General features: G+C 40.8%; 1 protein-coding gene across 2 annotated transcripts in view; it reads left to right on the top strand.

Annotated features, from left to right (window-relative positions):
- PDS5A (PDS5 cohesin associated factor A) overlaps positions 1-16,196 on the top strand; it is a 143,292-nt gene that overhangs the window by 56,468 nt on the left and 70,628 nt on the right. For both annotated transcript variants that reach the window (XM_089654028.1, XM_089654027.1), the window contains exon 10: positions 8,403-8,497. In XM_089654028.1, the coding sequence (XP_089510154.1) occupies positions 8,403-8,497 (95 nt within the window). The remainder of the gene's footprint in view (positions 1-8,402; positions 8,498-16,196) is intronic.

The raw sequence follows: 16,196 nt of genomic DNA on the forward strand, positions 1-16,196 counted from the left end.
CATTGTAGAGGAGAGATGTGGGGGTTTATTTACCATATAGGGGATGTTTCACTGCTTATTTCTATCACAAGGGATGTTTAAATTCCTTGTGATAGGAACTAAAGTGATAAACTAAATTTTGATACGCAGTGTTAAAAAAAATAAAACCTAATAAACAACAAAAAACCAACACCACGTGAGCTATCGCCACGAATGTCAGAGCAAGAGCAATAAGTCTAGCACTAGACCTCCTCTGTAGCTCTAAACTAGTAACCTGTAAAATCGTTGCCTAGAGAGATTAAGTACTGTAGTTTGGCTCCATTCCAGGAGTCTGTACAATTTTAAACATGACATGTTAGGTTTCTATTTACTCGGCCTATCATCTTTCATATTTTACAAAAAATTGGGTTATGTTTTATTTTGTTTTTGTTTTTTGAATTCATTAAAGTGTTTTTTTTTTTTCTGAAAAATTTGCGACCACCATTTTATTTTCTAGGGTCTCTGCTAAAAAATATATATTGTTTGGGGGTTCTAAGTAGTAATCTAGCAAAAAACCTGATTTTTACATGTAGGAGTCAAGTGTCAGAATAGGCCTGGTACTTAAAGGGTAAGTTCACCTTTGGAACATTTTACATGTTCCATCTGTTACATGTTCCCATAGCCACAGCAGTGCCTGACCCCACCCCCCTTCTATCTGACAGTACGGGGAAACGTCTCTCCGTATTATGTCAGATTTGAAAACAGTGTGGCCGTGTGGGGCTCCGCCAGAATACACAGAGTTCTGTGAATGACTGCCTACAAGTCTCGGCAGCCTTAGCAGCTGTGGGCCTGTAGTTTTGAATAAAAAGAACAAGCTATATGAGCGCTGGGTTGCGGTATAGATGGAGAGCTGCCAGTATAAAGAGGGAAACCTCAAGATCCTCCAGTGAAAAATTTAGCACTGCATATTTTCACTTGTTTGTAGTTTTGAATGAACTACCACGGCACTGTGAAGGGCCATGGTAGTTCATTGAAGCTTCCTGTCAGTATATCTGCTTGACCATACATCCCGTAAGGCTTGCACATATTCTGACAGGTCTGCAGGAGACCTGCATGGCATCAGCGATCTACTAATCACTAGTGCAATGCTTTCCATGCTCCTTTGGACAAAAATAAATGGGCATTATTTTTTTTTTTACCCGCAAAAGTGCATTTATTATTTTTGTCCAAAAGGTGAACTTCCATAGGATGCAACCGATGACCGATCTGTGAACTGGCCCTTGTCCGTACCATGTGACCATTCACAGCAGATCACATGACAATTGTAAACAATGGATGGCTTCCTTTCATGCCATCCATTGTATACAATTGTGTTAGCTGTGATTGGTCACAGTGATCACATTTACAGAGTGAGCCAATCACAGCCCATCTGTGTCATGATTAGCTGTGGCCAATTACAGCTCAACACAAAAAAAAGCACTGAATTGATTTCATTCAGTTAAATGCTTGCTATAGCAGTGAAATTCACTGCTATAGGCAATCATAACAAATAGATAAAGTAAAATATTGATCACTTCTCCAGAGTAGTACAGTGTTGCTATGGTAGCATTATATTCACTGGTCACAATCCCCCCCCCCCCCCCCCCCACACACACACACACACACACACACACACATACAATCACCAGTCCGTGTCCCTGATCACTGCTACACCAGTTATATGATGACGCTGTACTGCATGGTGACAGTAGGTGGGGGGGATTTTGATTATTTATTTTTTTTTTTTTTTTCAAAGCCTGACAAAAAAATTACAACTTCAAGAAACTCTGCCTCTTACGAAATACCTCGGACTGTCTACTTTCAAAAAAGGAGTAATTTGGAGAATATCTGTACTGTCCTGACATTTTTGGGCCTTACAAAATGAGATCAGTACCATCAGTAGGATTGATCGATTTTTTTTTCAGATATATATATACCATAGTTTGTGGACTCTCTAACTCTCCTAAAGACTAAATATACACTAATTTGGGTTATTTTCACCAAAGAAATGTAGCAGAATACTTTTTGGCCTAAATTCTATGAAGAACAATTACTTATTTGCAAAATTTTATAACAGAAACGAAGAAAAGCTTGTGGATTATTTTTTGGGGTTTTTTTTTTTTTCTTCAAAATTTTCAGTCTTTTAACAAAGAATAAAAACACAGTGAATATTAAATACCATCAAAACAAAGCTATGTTTGTGTGAAAAAAAAATTATAAAAATGTAGTTTGGGTACAATATTGCATGACCGTGCAATTGTCATTCAAACTGTGAGAGCACCGAAAGCTGAAAATTGTCCTGGACAGGAAAGGGGTAAAAGTACCCAGTATTGAAGCGGATAACAAAGGAACCTACATTACACATTTATAATTATGCTACAAAAATTACCATGTTCTATAAATTGCCTCTGGCAATGCTCCTGCTTCTTTCTGTATACAGCCTTTAGAACCCAGAGCAGTCACTCTTTATTGGAAACTCTCCCCATCTCCTTGGTCTCAAAAACTGTCCCTTTCTGTAATTTAAATATGTACTTTTTCAGCCTTGATTGTACAGTGCCTTGAAAAAGTATTCACACCCCTTGAAATTTTCCATTTTTGTTGTCGTGTTACAGCCAAAAACGTAAACCTATTTTATTGGGAATTTATGTGATAGACCACCACAAAGTGGCACATAATTGTGAAGTGGAAGGAGAATGATAAATGGTTTTCAAAACTTTTTACAAATATCTGAAAAGTGTAGCGTGCATTTGTGTTTAGCTCCCCTGAGTCAATACTTTGTAGAAACCACCTTTTGCTGCAATTACAGCTGCAAATCTTTTTAGCTACAATGAGGAACAGAAGTATTTGAATACCCTGCGATTTTGCAAGTTCTCCCTGTATTTGGCTCCATCCATTTTCCCATCAACTCTGACCAGCTTCCCTGTCCTTGCTGAAGAAAAGCATCCCCACAACAAGATGTTGCCACCATAATGTTTCATGGTGGGGATGGTGTGTTCAGAGTGATGTGCACTGTTTGTTTTCCGCCACACATAGCATTTTGCTTTTAGGCCAAAAAGTTAAATTTTTGTCTCATCTGACCAGAGCACCTTCTTCCACATGTTTTCTGTGTCCCCCACATGGCTTCTCGCAAACTGCAAGCGGGACTTCTTATGGCTTTCTTTCAACAATGGCTTTTTTCTTGCTACTCTTCCATAAAGGCTAGATTTGTGGAGTGCACGACTAATAGTTGTCCTGTGGAAAGATTCTCCCACCTCAGCTGTGGATCTCAGCAGCTCCTCCAGAGTTACCATGGGCCTCTTGGCTACTTCTCTGGTGAATGCTCTCCTTGCCCGGCCTGTCAGTTTAGGTGGACGGCCATGTCTTGGTAGGTTTGCAGTTGTGCCATACTCTTTCCATTTTGAGATGATGGATTAAACAGTGCTCCGTCAGATGTTCAAAGCTTGATATATTTTTTTTATAACCTAACCCTGCTTTAAACTTCTCCACAACCTTATCCCTGACCTGTCTGTTTTCCTTGGCCTTCATTATGCTGTTTGTTCACTAATGTTCTCTAACAAACATCTGAGGGCTTCACAGAACAGATGTATTTATCCTGAGATTAAATTACACACAGGTGGACACTATTTACTAATTAGGTGGCTTTTGAAGGCAGTTGGTTCCGATAGATGTTAGGGGTATCTGAGTAAAGGGTCTGAATTCAAATGCTCGCCACACTTTTCAGATATTTATTTGTAAAAAATTTTGAAAACCATTTATCATTTCCTTCCACTTCATAATTATGTGCCACTTTGTGTTGGTCTATCACATAGAATCCCAATAAAATACATTTTATGTTTTTTGTTGTAACATGGAAAAATGTGGAAAATGTCAAGGGGTATGAATACTTTTTCAAGGCACTGTATGTCTTGACAAAATTAGAGAGGAAGGTTCACAGAATCTTTGCAGTGCTGAAGTTCACAGGCTGCCAGTGGAGAGAGAATCGGGGAGATAAGACACTATTGGCCTCTAGAGGTTCTGATTTTGGGCACAGTGCCAAGAATAGAGAGCAACTGAGCATGTGCAGAATAGGGTGAGGCAGGGTCTTACTAGATTTTAAACAGTATATAGGACTTAATTTCCTGACTTAAGTTCAACCTTACAGTCAGAAACTTAAGTCTGACCAGATTATTTTAGGCCGGCCCCTTTTGCGTGTATAGCTATGTAAAACATTCAAAATAAGCCTGTATAATGTTTAAAATCCATTAACTGTCTTACCCTGCTGTGCACATGCTCAGTTGCCTTTTGTTTTTCGGCACTGTGCTGAAAATCGGGGCACTGGGTTTCAGTAAAAATAGCATCCTCCAGCAAGAAGAAACGGGAACAATTCTAGGGGCAATTTACAACACATTAAGTTTGGTTGCATAATTATGTGTAATGTATGTTCCTTGCTAAAGAACATTTTTTTATTAAGCTGTTATAGGTAAAGATCTACTTTAAGGGGTTTTATAGCTACACAGATTGTTAAAAAAAAAAATATATAGCCATTTCATTTCAAGTGGGATCAAACTTCTGGTAAGAAACATCAAAAGATTAACTGCCTCCCGCCCGCCATATAAGGAAATGACAGGATGGCGCTGGTTCTCTTGTTCTGGGAGGACGGCAAATGACGTCCTCCAACTCTAGCTGCGCATACATGTCCCCGGGGGCGCGCAGTGCAGTGGTCAGTGGTGCGCTGTGTCCCTGGGAATCACAGCTGATGGCATGTAAATAGGAAATGCCAGTTATCGGCAGTCCTCTACTCACGTTGACAGCGTGTGAGGAGAGAAGAGCCGGTAAGCGGTATTTAACAGCGCCATATATGAATGCTGCCTTTGTATCCACCAGTGATGCCTATCAGTGCCCAACACAGGAGCCTCATTAGTGCACATCAGTGAAGGAGAAAAATTACTTCTTTCCAGAATTTTATAACAGAAACTAAGAAACTTTTTTTTTTTTTTAATTTGCACTCTTTTAGTTTGTTTAGCAGCAAAAAATAAATACCACCAAAAGAAAACTCTGTCTCAAAAAAATGTAAAAAATTTGCTTGGGTACAGTGTTGCATGACTGAGCAATTTTCATTCAAATTGAGACAGCACTGAAAGCTGAAAATTGGCCTGGGCAGAAAGGGGGTAAAAGTTCTGGTAGGCAAGTGGTTAAAAAGTAATACAGAAAACGTATTTCCCAATGTCCTTTGTTTTATAAGGCCCGTTGTCCTCTTGAGACAGTGGTCTGTGGATTGGCTTCAATCCACGTATCTTTATTTTTGAGGCACTACACTAGCACTATAGGCCTCAGACGCATATGGGCACTTAGATCGTGCAACGTAAAAGATGGGCAGATTTTGGTGCCCAGGAGGCACAGGTGGTGCATACGGGGTACCCCCATTGTCGGTTACCTGGACAACCTGCTCCTCAGGTTGCAATTGACTCAGAAACTGACCTGAAATGTCCAGCACACAGTTCAAGTCCTGGAGTAGTTTGACTGGGTACGGAAGCTTCAGAAATCAACCCTGGTTCCTACGCAATGTCTTGAATACTTGGGCTTGTTGCTCAACTCGGCATGGGCGTGGGTACTACCTCTGCAGGACATTTGCCTGTCTTTTCTAGCCCAGATAGAGTCCTTGCAGTCTTTGGGAATTACTCAACCGGGCTTGAATGTAGGTGCTAAAAATGTTAGTAGCCCCCTTTCAGGCGGTCCATTATTGCCTAGTTTTCACTCCAGAGTGTTGCAGGTTAATATCCTGTCAATTTGGGATGAATGCCACCAGTTATTCGATCTGCTAATGTATCTGACTCAAGACTAGGCCTGCCCTGTAATGGATATGCACATAGATGCTGTATACTTAGAAATCCTTCATTCTGATGATTTGAAAGGTTTTGGTGATGGATGCCAGCCTGTCGTGCTAGGTGGGTGCCCTGGAGCACCGTTCAGTTCAGGCAACATGGTCATCAGAGGAGCAGATGTTGCGACTAAAGGTTCTTACTCCATACTCAGACCATTCTGCTGCCTTTGACACAGTCTTCCACCCACTCCTCGTTAACCATTTGCTTGCCAGAGGGTTTACCCCCCCCCCCCCCCCACTTCCTGACCAGGCCATATTTTGTGATATGGCGCTGTTATGTTAACTTACAATGTTAACTTTGTATTGCTCTGCTGTGTATAGCAATACAAAGCAGCCTGTTCGTGCTGACAGGAGAGAGATCTGTGCTGTTTATATACAGGCCTCTCCCCTATCAGTTCTGCTGATGATAACCAAGTTCAGGCCAAGAATTGGCGGCTGGGACCCAGTTATTGACATGCCGAGGAGCCAATACCGGCGCGCGTAGGGAGCGCACGCGTGTCCCCTACCCGGAACTACAAAAGCACGTTTGTGTGTGTGTGTGTGTGTGTGTGTGTATATATATATATATATATATATATGTATGTGATTTTTGCGCATCCCTGCTGCCCTGTAGCAGTACTTCTGCTATAGGGCGGTCGGAAAGTGGTTAAATTCCACTCTCTTGGCCTCCACAACTCGGCTCTTTTCTGGTTCTCTTCCTACCTATCTCAGTGCACCTTCAGTGTCACCTACAACTTTTATCTCCTCTGCTCTTCCTCTTTCAGTTGAAGCACCCCATGGCTCCGGCCTTGGGTCTCTTCTGTTCTCTCTACACCTATTCCCTGAGCCAGCGGATAACCTCCCACAGCTTCCAAGTCACTTCCACTAGCCCTGCATATAAAATTCAAAATACTAACCGCAACATGCAAAGCCATCCATAACCCTGTCCCAAGCTACATCACCAACCTCATCTTCAGCTATCACCCATATTGTCCTCTCCACTCCTCCCAAGACATCTTGCTCTCTAGCTCCCTCCTGACCTCATCCCATACTCTTCTTCAGGACTTCTCTAGAACCTTTCCTATTCCCTGGAGCTACCTAACCCAGTATGTCCGGCCTTTTAAGCGATCCTTGAAAACGCATTTATTCAGGTGAAGCCTACCCCACCTCCACCTAAAAACTGTACTTTGGCCCCCTCTTCAGATCATCCCCTGCTGCTATTACCTTTTGTAGCACTTCCCCCTCCCTTTAAATCGTAAGCTTCATGAGGAGGGCCCCCCTTTGCCTTATTGAACTTTATCGTAATTTATACTGTCTCCCTTAATAATGTAAAGTGCTGTACAAACTGTTGGCACTATATAAATTGTGTATAATAATAATGATCAACATCCAACTTTTAATGGCACCCCCACGCACTGAAAAACCCAGTGCAGTTTCCCGCATGCTGGTGCCATAGCACCATGTAGTTTCTGTGAAGTGGGTACAGCAACCTATTTAAATGAATGGAATGCTGTGCCCGTGCCAATGTGGCTTGCCGAACTGTGAAGATGTGAACAAAGGCTAAATCTAAAGATCTAATTTTAATAGAAGATGCATTGTTTTCTTTGCAATTCAGTTAAGAGTAGCTTAATATTTCTACATATATAGTCTTATCTCAGAAAACCATTTGTATTAAAATTTGATGTTACATTAAAAAAAATGTAATGTAACCCCTTTCCTTTGAAGAATTGTATTCTTCAAATGCTCATGTATTTTAGTTACATGAGTTGGTTTTATGAGAAATTCATTCCAAATTCTGGCAAAATTTAGTTCAACGATAAAAAAAATATTGTCTGAATAATTTACAATGAAATGGTTGTTGAAATCTCTAATGTATATTTTGTTTTAAATACCTAATGTGAAAATTATGTAAATTTCTATACCAGACACCTAATACAATTTGTTTTATTGACCGCATTAGAACCAGATGAAAGGCTAATGGTTTTTCCAGGAAAAGATGTGATCCACTTCAGGGTGTCTGCATTGTGAACACAGGAGGTTGGCTGCTTGGCATGGGGACAGCTTAGAGAATGCTTTGTGGTTTTCTAAATGACAGCAAAGCTTTCTCTGATTAGAAGAGGGGCTGTAATGTCATGCTCTCCACCCTGTTCAGTCAGAGAATACGTTGCATTCATTCAGAAATGCAAAGCATTCTATAAATGGTGCCCATGAGTGGCTGGTCTCCTTTATTCACAATGCATTGGGCCAGCCGCTCAGCACGGGACCCAAAAGCGGAGATCACAAGAGTAGCAATGTCATCTTCAGTGATTTTCAACTTCCAGAGGCATCGGCCAGATACTTCATATACATAGTTACGTTGGGCTAATCTGGAGCAAAGAAACTTTGTATAACATGCCGATGCCTGGAATTATTCTATAATATGTTACTTTTATAAACTGTTTAAATGCATGAAGTGTTCAGTGGACTCCCTCCCTTTTTGTTTGTTTTTCACCCCATTAAGTGAGGAAGTGCTTTTAATTTGCATTTTATTTTTATTAATAATTCATTGCCTTTTTTTCCTAACTAGGTTTAATGATATCCACGTACCTGTGAGATTGGAAAGTGTAAAATTTGCAAGCCACTGCTTAATGAACCATCCAGATCTGGCTAAAGATCTTACAGGTACGTTCTCAGGGAACAGAGGAGATCTGCTTATTTTTGAGGGTTTTTTTCCCCACTGAAACACCAAGTTAACCACTTCAGCGGCGTACACATACGTCGTTAGATTTTTAGCTGTTACATCGGGGTGATGCCTTCATCCTGGTACCATTTTTCTGTTCGAGCTGATGATCGGTTCTCTTGTAATAGCAATCATAGTGGTTAACTAGATTGCTATTACAAGCAGTGGGAGGGGAAGCTTGACATGTTTTGGTATCTATTTACTCGGCGTAATATCTTTTATATTTTACACATAATGGGGTAAAATATTGTATTTCTTTGCATTAAAATTCAGTAAATACTGTGTGACATAACAAAAATTGCAAAACCCACCAGTTTATTCTCTAGCTCCTCTGCTTAAAAAATATGTAATGTTTGGGGATTCTAAAACATTTTCTAGCAAAAAATATTGATACATGTAAACAAAAAATGCCAGAAAAGGCTTGGTCTTCAAGTGGTTAATTAGTCCTGGGGAGTGTCTGACTACTTTGCTGCTCCTCTGCAAAGTTTAATGTGCTCATCGGGGAAAAGTAAGGGTCTGTGTTAAAGCATAACTTCCCGGGCAAACAGCAAAATACTCAGATGAAATGAGCATATGAGATCTGTTTTACCTCTCATAGGATTTGTATCTCTCCTCATCACAATGCATAACCAGGCAAATGAAACCACTTTAAGGCATAGGTAACCTTTAGCAAAAAGAAATGCCTGTGCAGATAAGGGATGTCTGGAGTCCTATAGGTGTGAACCATTTACGTATCTCCTGAAACCTTGACTGAAAAAGCTGGGCATGTCTTTAGCAACGTCGTAACAACAAGGCTGAATGAGGAGATGCAATTTCTGGGAGTTTTTTTTTAATCAGTCAGGCTTCATGGTGTAGGCCATTTTACATACCTCTATAGCAAGGCCATTTTTAAACTTTGGTCAAAATTGTACAAGTTTGTCTTCAGATGTCTCTTATCTACATAGGCTTTATTTTCCTTTTGGTAAAGGTGAACTATGTCTTTAGGGGAATACTTTGGTTGTTCCCTCTTCACCCCCCGGTCTGCTGACTGTTTACCGCTGAGAACTTTTCAAAGGACACTGCATACTCTACACAACAGCCTGCATTTTATGAATGACTTGTAAAATGCAGGTGCAGTGTGCTACAGATCGCATAAACTGCTCAGTTTTAAATACGACCCTAGAACGCTGATGATACCCAAATTAAAATGAAAACTGAGTCCGTACTGAGTGACCTCTCCTGCTGCATAATCCCTCTGGTCTTGGGTGTTGTCCACCAGCTGCCTAGGTTTGCAGTTGTCTTTTAATTTAAATAGGACCATTTTGGCTCCTATTGATAGTGTGCCACACCCTAAAAAGATTAGTTTATTTTTTTCTCTGGCCTTGAGTCCCAGGGCCTCCAAACCTCTTTTTGATTTGTTTCCTGTATAATTGGATGCATCCTAATGGGGTTTTTGCACATCCAAAATGCTTGAAGCCGCTATACCCTCTTAATGAGCAGTTTTGTCACTAAGTGATCCATTTAGCAGTGGTTCTGGCTATCGTATAACAAGGCTCTTATAATTTCAGTTGAGGTTTTCCCTTTTTTTGACCAGGCCATTTTTTGCTTTTTGCCACTGCGCTATTGCAGCTGGTAATTGCGTGGTCATGCAACGCTGTACCCAAGCAAAATTTGTCCTTTTTTTTTTTTTTTTACACAAATAGTTTTCTTTTGGTGGTATTTTATCACTACTGGGTTTTTTCTTTTTTTTGTGATATAAATGAAAAAAGACTGAAAATTAAAAAAAAAACGTTTTCTACTTTGTTATAAAATATATCCAATAAACTCAAATTTTGTCATAAATTTAGGCCAAAATGTATTCTGCTACATGTCTTTGGTGAAAACAAATATATGTGTAAATTAATTAGTTTACGTGCAAGTTATAGCATTTACAAAGGGGGTATAGATAATGGGATTTTTTTTTCTACTACTAATGGCGGTGATCAGCGACTTTTAGCGTGACTGCGGCAGACATTCTGACACTGGGGAGGAACTAACTTGGTGTCACTGACATCTCCAGTGACACCAATACAGTGATCAGTGCTAAAAAAAAAAAAAAAAAAAGCACTGACATTGTACTAATGGCACTGGGCAGGATGGGGTTAATGTGAGGGGTGATCATAGGGTTAACTGTGTGTTTTACTAGGGGGTGTGGGGTGTGTACTTCATTGTAAGCTCACTGATCAGGATGGCTGTACTGTGCACAGCGAGCTGACAGGGAGGAAGATTGTGTATAAACAAAACAATCTTCCTTCCCGTCGCAGATGCTCGGTAATTACCGTCCGGGACCCGGTGATTGACATCCGCGAATGGTGGGGCGTGTGTGTGCGCCCCCTACCCGGAAATGCAAAATCACATATACGTGATTTTGCGCATAGGTGCCGCCCTGTAGCATTTAACTGCTAATACTTAACCCCAAATAAAGTTCTGCTGTTCTAGTAGGCATTTCCTGACATTTTCTTAGTCACATCCTACAGCAAAAGCCATGGTCCGTAGAGAGCTTCCAAAGCATCAGAGGGATCTCATTGTTAAAAGGTATCAGTCAGGAGAAGGCCACAAAAGAATTTCCAAGGCATTAGGTATACCATGGATCGCAGTGAAGACAGTCATCAAGTGGAGAAAATATGGCACAACAGTGACATTACCTAGAAATGGACATCCTTCCAAAATTGATTAAAAGACTAGAAGAAAACTGGTCTGGGAGGCTTCCAAGAGGCCTCCAGCAACATTAAAGGAGCTGCAGGAATATCTAGCAAGTACTGGCTGTGTGGTACATGTGACAACAATCTCCCGTATTCTTCATATGTCTGGGCTATGGGGTAAGATGGAAGCCTTTTCTTATGAAGGAAAAAAAAATCCAAGCTCGGCTAAATTTTAGCAAAAAACACATCTGAAGTCTCCCAAAAGCATGTGGGAAAATGTGTTATGGTCTGATGAAACCAAGGGTGAACTTTTTGGCCATAATCCCAAAAGATATGTTTGTGGCAAAAACAACACTGCACATCACCAAAAGAACACCATTCCCATAGTGAAGCATGGTGGTAGCAGCATCATGCTTTGGGGCTGTTTTTCTTCAGCTGGTACTTGGGCCTTAGTCAAGGTAGAGGGAATTATGAAGAGTTCCAAATATCAGTAAATATTGGTAAAAACCTTCAGGCTTCTGCTAGAAAGCTGAACATGAAAAGGAATTTCATCTTTCAGCATGACAGCGACCCAAAGCATGCATCCAAATCAAAGGAATGGCTTCACCAGAAGAAGATGAAAGTTTTTTGAAATGGCCCAACCAGAGCCCAGACCTGAATCTGTGCGATGAACTAAAGAGGGCTGTGCATAGGAGATGTCCTCGCAATCTGACAGATTTGGAGTGTTTTTGCAAGGAAGAGTGGGCAAATATTGTGAAGTCAAGATGTGCCATGCTGATAGACTTTGAACTCAAAAAGACTAAGTGCTGGAATAGAATCAAAGGGGGCTTCAACAAAGTATTTAAGGGTGTGCACACTTATGCAACCTTATTATACTGTATATGGTACAGTTTATAGGTTACATTAAAGATGAAAAAAGTTCTGAAATGATTTATCTTTGTCTCATTTTTTTACATCACAGAAATTTAATGTAACGTTTGTGTAGAGGCATGTAGACATTTTAGATCCACCGTACCGTCAGATCGATTACAAAATTATAATGATAGGATCTACAATTAAATGGTGCCAAGCAATGGAATCTATATACTTCTATAGCGAAGATCTGTGGCAAAATGGCACTGATAGATGCCAAAATAGGTCTCCAAAATGTTGGCTCCCAGACCCAGGCTGTTAGAGGAATTCTGGTCATCCATTCATGATCCCCCTGTGGAAGTCACGTGTCCCTGTGAGGAAACTCTTTGGGGTGGTGCTTTGGATGACGTATATACCAAGTGCGGTACTGCTTTTGTGATTGGGGTTCTATGGCAGTGATGCTTGTAATTTGTGATTATATGTGGGTCTGCTAACGTGCACAGGAAAACGTGAGTTTTGTTTTAAAAGAGTGGATGAGAGTTAAGGTTTTTATTGGGTAAACACTCTGGATTACTTTTTTACTTTCTGTTGTCCTCGGGATAAGTGAAGGATAAGAAGTGCATCCTGCTGGAAGGGTGAAGATCCCATTTAAAGGGGACATATACATACCATGTGTGGTGTTTTTTTTTTTTTTTTTTTTTTTTTTTTTTACCTTGCGTTTTTATTTGTGTCATACATACAAGGTAAGAGCTTATCTGGTGATAGGTGGAGGAGGGGAAGTGAATATTCTTTCACAAGAATATAAGAGCATGTTGTATAATGAATAAAAATTAAGAGACTTTCACATGGGATATTTTATTTATACTTGCAATATTATTTGTTTGCAGTTTTGTATATAGGTATGTCCATGGGAGGGAGGTATTTGTGTAGCTCATCATTTTAGATTTATTTTTAAAGTGTAAACAGCTGTTTGGGGTTTTTTACATACATAGCAGCGCAAAAAAGTTTTAATTCATTGCAAATAAACTTATGCAGGAGGATTTGTTTTGTCACTGTGTATCACCTGATGCTAGTCCCTTCACTGGGTATATGTAAGAGTTTACAACCACTTTATGGACTCCACTGATAAGACGTAAGCTCTTTTTATGCCTCTTCTCATTGGCAGGCTTCACTTTGCACCCGATTCTGGCAATAGTTCTTTTGTGCCAGATAATGACTGAATGGGTTAAATCCCTTCACTATGATAGGACCGATGCTGACCATGGCCCACAGATAGATGTGTGGACCTGATGTATTTTACTTTACATTTTCTTCTTGTCTTCTCATAATGGTGTCCTGCCACTTGTGCAGGCCTTGGTGGCTGAATTGCTGGACTACAAGACTCAGTTGCAAGAAGTGTTTCTTCTGCATGGCCTTTGAAGGATAATGTTGGATTCTGTCATCAGGGGTGCTACTAAGGGTAATCATACCCATGTTCCCTAGTGAAAAAAGCTTAAGGAGCTTGCTCGCAAGTCCTCATCTTTTGCAACTTCTCAAAAGCATCCCTTTTTCACTTCACTACACTCTCATAATTCATGTTTGAGACCTGCATAACCTGGTATACATCCTCGACTTTCATGACACTTGTATGACCTGGTATGTCAAATTACTCAAATCCTTGATCAAACCATCCTAAGCATGAAAGTGCTCCCCCGTGTGCATATTGGAGAATGTCTTCTGGCCTTTGCGGAGGTTTCAACATCTTGTATACCCGACGTTTGTGTACAAGAGGTGGTATCAAAAGATTACAAGCTCAAGTTTTGTTCCCTACCTGTCCTAGCGATTTCTCCTCCAATCTTCCAGTGTCTCTTTAATGCCTGGCCAATCTTCATCGTGCTCCCTCTGAACTCTTGGCCCAAGAGTCATCTCCCTAGTCCCCGCTGTGGAATTTTTCAGGTGTTTCAACCTGTTTATCATTCCCAAATTCATAGAGCAATTCAAGAGTATTAGCCCCATTCTGCACCTTTAAAGCCTTAAATGCCTAATTGTGTCCAAAAATTCTGGTTAGAATAAATTAGATCCATTATTGTCTCACTGTGTCAAGGGGACTTTTTGACCTAAGTGGACATAAGGGAGGCAGTTTGCATTTAGCCATCTTTTCTGTGCCTTGAGGTGGGACCCTGCGTTATAATTGTGCCCCTTTCAGCTTGTCCTCCGACCAAGGTGCTGGCTTCAATGTTTGCCCATGCACTCACAAGGTATCGAGTTTGTGGCTACCTGGTCAATGTTCAGGGAACAGTTGGCGAGGGACTATTGATCGAAATCTCCAGATTTTACAGAGGTTCAGATAGATACTGGACATTTAACAGTCGTCGGTGGCTTCAACCAATCAGACTTTACGCTCCAGTTTTGGGTTTATGCACACCAGTCCAGCAACCAGCCAAGACTAATTTTGCAGGAATCTTGGGTCTGGTAGCCTATTTTTAGGCAGTTCTGTTTGCTTATTTCCATTTAGGGAATCTGCAACAAGACATTTTGTCATTGGGGAAGGGGGGGGGGGGGGCAAATCAATCCAATTGACACCAAGGCTGTTCCTGTTCTGGTGGACATCCTGGCACTTTGGGTGATTTTGGATATGTCTCCAGCTTTGGACTAAGCTGGTATAAGGTCAGTCGCCCTGGATTGTCAGACGATACCATGGCGGTGGTGTACATCAATTATCAGGGAGTCTTGCTTGCAGCAATGCAAGTAGAGCAGTTCCTGTCAACTGTGCCCATTTCTAGGGTAGACCATTGACAGGCAAATTCACAGCTGACCGCACCTGTACTTGGTAGAGTGGTCTTTGTACTCAGGTGTTCCAGGACTTGTCACAGGTGGGGGACTTAGAATGTGCACATAAATTTAATTTGGGTGCAGTGTTGGATGACCAATTACACAGGTCTGCAAAAAAAATTTTTTCAAGAGCTGTTTTGGTTATTCCACATAATCTTTGTTTTTTGGTGTGCTGAATCCGAAAATGACCTCCATTTTGTCATAGGACATCGCGTTTCCTGACAATTTACGTAACTATGTTAAATAAGGTAATACCTCAAAATAAATGGAAATAGACTTCTAAAATTAAAGTTTTATTACAATTTTTTCATGAAAATCCTTTTTTGAACTGAAATGAGCTCACCTACACACACTAAACTCGATTCTTCTTCCCTGTGAGGCTCCTCTTGGTGCATTTACGCTTGTGAGTAGCATCTGGAATGTCTCTCTGAAGCATCCAACAGTAATCTGCCGTCATTGTAATGCTCCATTTTCCCTGGTATCTCTTTTCCATCTCTTTAATGTCTTGGTGGATTCGTTCACCTTGTTCCTCACTCACAGCTCCCAAATTTTCAGGAAAGTAGTCAAGGTGAGACTGGAGGAAATGCACTTTCAAACTCAGGCAACCTAAAGCTTGAAATGCTTTCAGCATTCGTCCAATCTTTTTGTAGTGAGGATCTTTGTTATTGCCTAAATATTTCTGTACGACTTCTTTAAATGCAATCCCTTCTTTTTGAGGATCCGTCATGGTATTGACAAACTCTTGATCAACTATAAGCCTTCTAATGTCTGGTCCAACAAACACACCTTCCTTCAATTTTGCCTCTGACAGGCCTGGAAACTTGGTGACCAAGTATTTGAAGCATTCTCCATCTCTTGGAAGTGATTTTACGAATTGCTTCATCAATCCCAATTTTATGTGGAGAGGTGGTAGAGGAAATTTATGGGAAAGTACTAAAGTTTCACTGAGGACATTTTTTTCACCGACTGTTAGCACCCTCGGCTGCCAACTCTTCTTGGTCCAGTGATTTTGTCGGTCTCGACTGTCCCATAGACACAGAAAACAAGGATATTTGGTATCCCACCCACTGGATTCTTCAGGAAAGATTAACCCCTTCTACCATTAGAAGCACAGACTCAGGGCTGAGGCTTACACATACAGCATGCTGCTGAGTATCCCAGTAGTCAGACATGTCACTCAGAGCAGCACTTGTATTCACCCCCTTTGCAGGGGGGGAGGGACAGAGATTGTTTACCTGCAAATAACAACTAAGGGCCAGAAGAGAACTAGGGAAATGAGGAAATAGAATTTTAAAACTTGCTTAGCTTATGTATATGT

Source organism: Staurois parvus, unplaced genomic scaffold (genome assembly GCF_062004578.1).
Source record: "Staurois parvus isolate SC_StPar_1 unplaced genomic scaffold, SC_StPar_1.0 ptg000734l, whole genome shotgun sequence".
Lineage (NCBI taxonomy): Eukaryota > Metazoa > Chordata > Amphibia > Anura > Ranidae > Staurois > Staurois parvus.